This window comes from Mus caroli, chromosome 18, assembly GCF_900094665.2.
Source record: "Mus caroli chromosome 18, CAROLI_EIJ_v1.1, whole genome shotgun sequence".
Lineage (NCBI taxonomy): Eukaryota > Metazoa > Chordata > Mammalia > Rodentia > Muridae > Mus > Mus caroli.
The window spans coordinates 39,185,517-39,190,087 of NC_034587.1; the positions used below are offsets into that span (position 1 = coordinate 39,185,517).

Genomic DNA, 4,571 nt, shown 5'->3' on the forward strand with positions numbered 1-4,571 from the left:
GGGAATGACTGACACTGGGAATGACTGACACTGACCCTGGGGATGACTGACACTGACTCTGGGGATGAGTGACATTGGGAATGACTGACACTGGGTACAGAGTAACATTGAGAGCCTGACCCTTTAGCCTCCCAGTTCTGCACACCATGAGACTATCATGTTGGTGGACATTGGCAACCACACTGGCAGCCTCCAATAAAATCCTCACACAGAGCATACTCCCATCCCACTAACACAAAGCATGCCTTCTCCTTGCTAGACATGTTCCCCCATCCCTTTATATACGCTCCTTTTGAGATCCAGAGACAGCCTGGAGAAACCGTGACTCCATTAGAATTGCTACTCTGCTTAGGTGGCTTTGACAAAATGCTTCGCTGTTCTGAGGCTTTCTTTACTTACCCATTTTTTTACTTCTTTGCCTAATCCACAGAAATAATAACATAAGGATAGAGAGATGATTCAGCACTTAGGAGTACTTCCTGTTCCTATAGAGGACCTGGTTAGGTCCCTGGTACCTTCATGGTAACTCATAATCACCACCACTCCAGTTCTAAGAGATTTGATGCCCTCCTCTGACCTTTGCAGGCACACACATGGTGCACATACAGATGTGCAAACAAAGCACACCTATAATACATAAAATAAAAATAGATCAAAACAGTGTTGAGTAAATAATTATAATGGCCATACAGAAACTTGAAGATGAGACTAAGTGATGTAAGACGTGTGATGTGTATCGTGCTGAGACGGGGCTTGACACATACTTTTTCACCAGATGGCAGGAACAACTAAAGCAGAGGAGAATTTAGGTGACATCAACGTCATATCGAATGATTATTATAACAGCTAACTTGACCTCTGTGGCATCCATCATCAGATCTGTTAACATCTAGTCTGGACATTTTTCCACTAGAAGGCATGGATCTTCATAAGGTCCTCGAAGCAAGAGAGGTGATGAAAAGGAAAAGGTGACGTTAAAGGAATCACGTGACATTCACCACACGCCTTCAGCTTATTGAGCATCACCACATCCATCAATCATCTCCCACACTAGCACCTTCATCACCATCACCACCATCCCACCATTGCCCATTCCCTACGAGATGGACGGGATGGCCCTTCCTCCTATTTGTTAAGCCTTTACTAAATACTAACGATGCTAGCAGACACCATGTACAGTGCTCCATGTGTTCCATCTCATTAAACCCTGATAACAACCCTCTGAGGTAGATAGTATTTTCATTCTCATTTAGATGAGGAAACAGAGGTTTGGGGAGTTAGGCAGCATTGCCCAAAGCCACACAGCTGACATCTGCATCCTGTAAGAAAGCCCAGGGTTTCCCACTACACTTCTAAGGAAATTCATTTGGAAAAGGTGGTGGTGACTGACAGAGGGGTTGGGAGGGCTTCCTCCAGCTTCTGGTGTTCATGTGAGCTAAAGGATTCCATGCCCCAGATGTCCAGTACTAGTACCCCAATCATCAGACACAGCCCCCAAACTCTGAAGTCATTTAGATCCCACAGGAAACAGTGAGAATCAGAAAGTATGGGGACACATGGAGACAAAAACAAAAACAAACAAACAACAAAAAAAAAAGGTAAAATGTGATGGGACAAAGAAGCAATTTGCAGGCAGTAGCCCATAAAGGACACTTTATTAAAGCCCTGGAACAGTGACCAGCTAAAACAAACACCTGCAATTGCCAAGCAGGATACAGAACCACCTAGGAGACACCAGAGGAAGCAAAGTGAGGTGGAGCCTAATGCAAGCTGAAGACACGTCTAATAAAAAAAAGAGCAATTCCTCAGCCCAGCCCGGTGTTACCAGAATTGGTATAGGCCCAGAGTTCCAGCTCTTAGATTCTTAATGATGTTTGCTTTTAGGTTTTATTTTGGTTTTTAGACAGATTTTTTTCACTCTATAGTTCAAGCCAGCCTCAAACTGGCAAGTCCCCTGCTTCAGCCTCCAAATGCCTCTCCGACCTACCACACCTAGCTCTGAATCTTCCATCTTTTAAAGAGACACAAGAAATGCTGGTCTGCATGTTTGTCTTATGTTGTTAATGTGTAGGGAACTCAGTCAACATTCGAAAGGCTACCTAGCATCAGCAGGTGTCTAAGAACCAAGGTCTGTGATGAGCATTTCTCAGGCTATTATGGAGACCCTCCAAGTAGGGTCAGTAGTCGAGCTCATGAGGAAGAGCCACGCCTTGACACAGAAGAAGGGAGAGGAAACATTTTTGTTTAAGGAGAAACAGAGGGGAGAGGAAAAAGGTGAACACGTATTTCCAGTTGGGCAGTCTGGGCTTGTTCACTCTCAGATCAACAGCACCTGACAGGGGACAGTACAGCATGCTGAGTAGACACAAGTACTTGCTGAACGAATTCCGCATCAATGAGGTGTCTTGAATGGAGACAACTGTAGAGAGACCACACAATCCTATCATCAAAGGGTTGGGGACGAAGCACACATCTTACCCATGGTTCTTTGCTCTTTCTATTTTACAGCAAGTCAAAACCGTGAGATTTCAGAACTACAGCCCTCCACCCACCAAACACTCTGCCTCCAGTCCCACCTCTGGAAAGCACGACCATCCAGCCACCTTGAAGGGGTCCCAGCATGAAGCAGTCTCCTCAGGAGGAGAGATGACCATTCTATTTGCCCACCGAAGTGGCTGCCACTCCGGGCAACAAACAGACCTTCGGAGAAAGTCAGCCTTTGGCAAGACCATGCCCTTATTGTCCACTGCTTCAGCCACACAGACCTTATTTCCCAGCAAATGATTCTTCGGGTGGCTTTTCTTAGACACAAAAGAGGTGAATTGCATATAAATACAGCCTGCCTCCACTACAGACATACTACTGTTCTTTGAAGGTTGAGTCTCCTTAATGTCCCTTTTTAGTCCACAGGAATGGGAAGGCAGGAATTCCAGGTTGTCCTTCTCTTTCTTTTTAGCCCTGACTGTCCTAGAACTCTGTAGATGAGGCTGGCCTTGAACTTAGAGATCTGCCTGCCTTTGCCTCCCTAGTACTGGGATTAAAAGCATGCAGCACAACCAACCAGCATGTTTCTAAACTTAGTGGTTTAATACAGCCAACCCCACTGCTTAAGCCAAAGAATAAGGAAAGCATTAATACCTGTGCCTCCAGGATTCAGGATTTGGCCTTTCTTCCTATGCGCTCAATATAAAACATCTTTGTAGCCTAAAAAACAGCCAGTGGGTGGCAGTAGTGAAATTGCTCTCAGGGCCTCTTTGACCTCATCGCCATCTCCCTTTCTTCTCACCACACTAGAACAATCTCTGCCATCTGCTAAGGCCATATCATCTTCATTCTACAACTACAGCTGCAAAGGGAGAATTTGAGAGAAGGATATGAGATGGACATTTTGAACATTCTGAGAACCCACTGAAACTGAAGAGAGTAACTTTCTGAGTTGGCTGACTCCCAAATGCTCAAAGATGATCATGCATTAAGCTTCTTGGCCTGATTCTTCCCATATATTTCTACACAGTAGATAAGCAGGGAGCACGGAGAGACAGATAAAGGATGTGTATGGTATTATAGGCTTTTCATCCTTCCTCTCAAAACAAAGTGTGCTTGGAGGGCACTTGACCAGGCAGCGGGTTTAGATCTCTATTCTGCCTGTAACCCAGTATTTTTGTTCTCCCTGGTTCCTAGTCATGTGGGGAAGGGAGCTAGTTTCCCTTATAGGACAATGAGGGCAGGGCAGAGGAGGGTGCTTCTTAGAGAACTGTTACCAAAGAAAGTGGACAGAGAAGAAAAGGGAGATAGGAGGAACAGAGGAAGAACGGTGCATGAAACAAATGTGGACAAGAAGGAGCCGAAAGGCGGGAAGAGTAGAGTTCTCGGGAAAGAATATAAACAGGTCTGGTTGAAGCAATGTTTACACTGACAGAAGGTGGGAAAAGGACCAGATTCTGCCGTGGAGAAAGGGTCAAAACTAGATGACTCCATCCAGATGGGCTGGAAGGAGCAGGTCCAGCCAGGGAGCCTTGTGAACAGGGTGAGGGAGAGGTGGGAGGCAGCTCTGCAAACCAGACAGCTCTGCAAACCAGGGCCACGATCTAAGACAGCCCATTAGTTCTCATTAAATGTAATTGTTGTGACTTAACATTCATCACATGTCCATCTATGTGGACACTTTAATGCATAAATGCCGTTTGCTACTAAGGCTGGGTGCCACTTAAAAAAAAAAAAGACAGGTCTAATTAGATGTTTCCTACAGACAGTTCTTGCAGGTCTCTGGATTGTGAACATACATCTCTTACCCACCCACACACTTGGCAAACTGAATTATCTGTAGGCTTTTCCAGACATTAATAGAATAAAATGAAACCATAATCCAGCCAAGGAATACGATACATGTGTCAGAGTTTTTGAAGTAGTGGGGTCTACAAGTGGTATGTTGTTCCTGCACTTGTGTGAGCTAGTGGTTCGTGTGTATGTCATAAAATCAGCATGCACATCTCTGCCTTCTTGAAGTCAGGACAGCCATTAAGATGGAGAAGTAAGACACTCAAGGACAGCAAGACACTATGATTTGTCCA

The 4,571-nt window shown here is 45.0% G+C and overlaps 1 protein-coding gene across 1 annotated transcript in view; it reads left to right on the forward strand.

Moving 5' to 3' along the window:
- The window catches only part of Sh3rf2 (SH3 domain containing ring finger 2), a 104,495-nt gene extending 100,469 nt beyond the window's left edge, over nt 1-4,026 (forward strand). Inside the window, exon 10 of the mRNA XM_021150804.2 lies at nt 2,509-4,026. Within this exon, the coding sequence (XP_021006463.1) occupies nt 2,509-2,784 (276 nt within the window). The 3' untranslated portion in view covers nt 2,785-4,026. The remainder of the gene's footprint in view (nt 1-2,508) is intronic.
- Nucleotides 4,027-4,571: the final 545 nt, after the last annotated feature.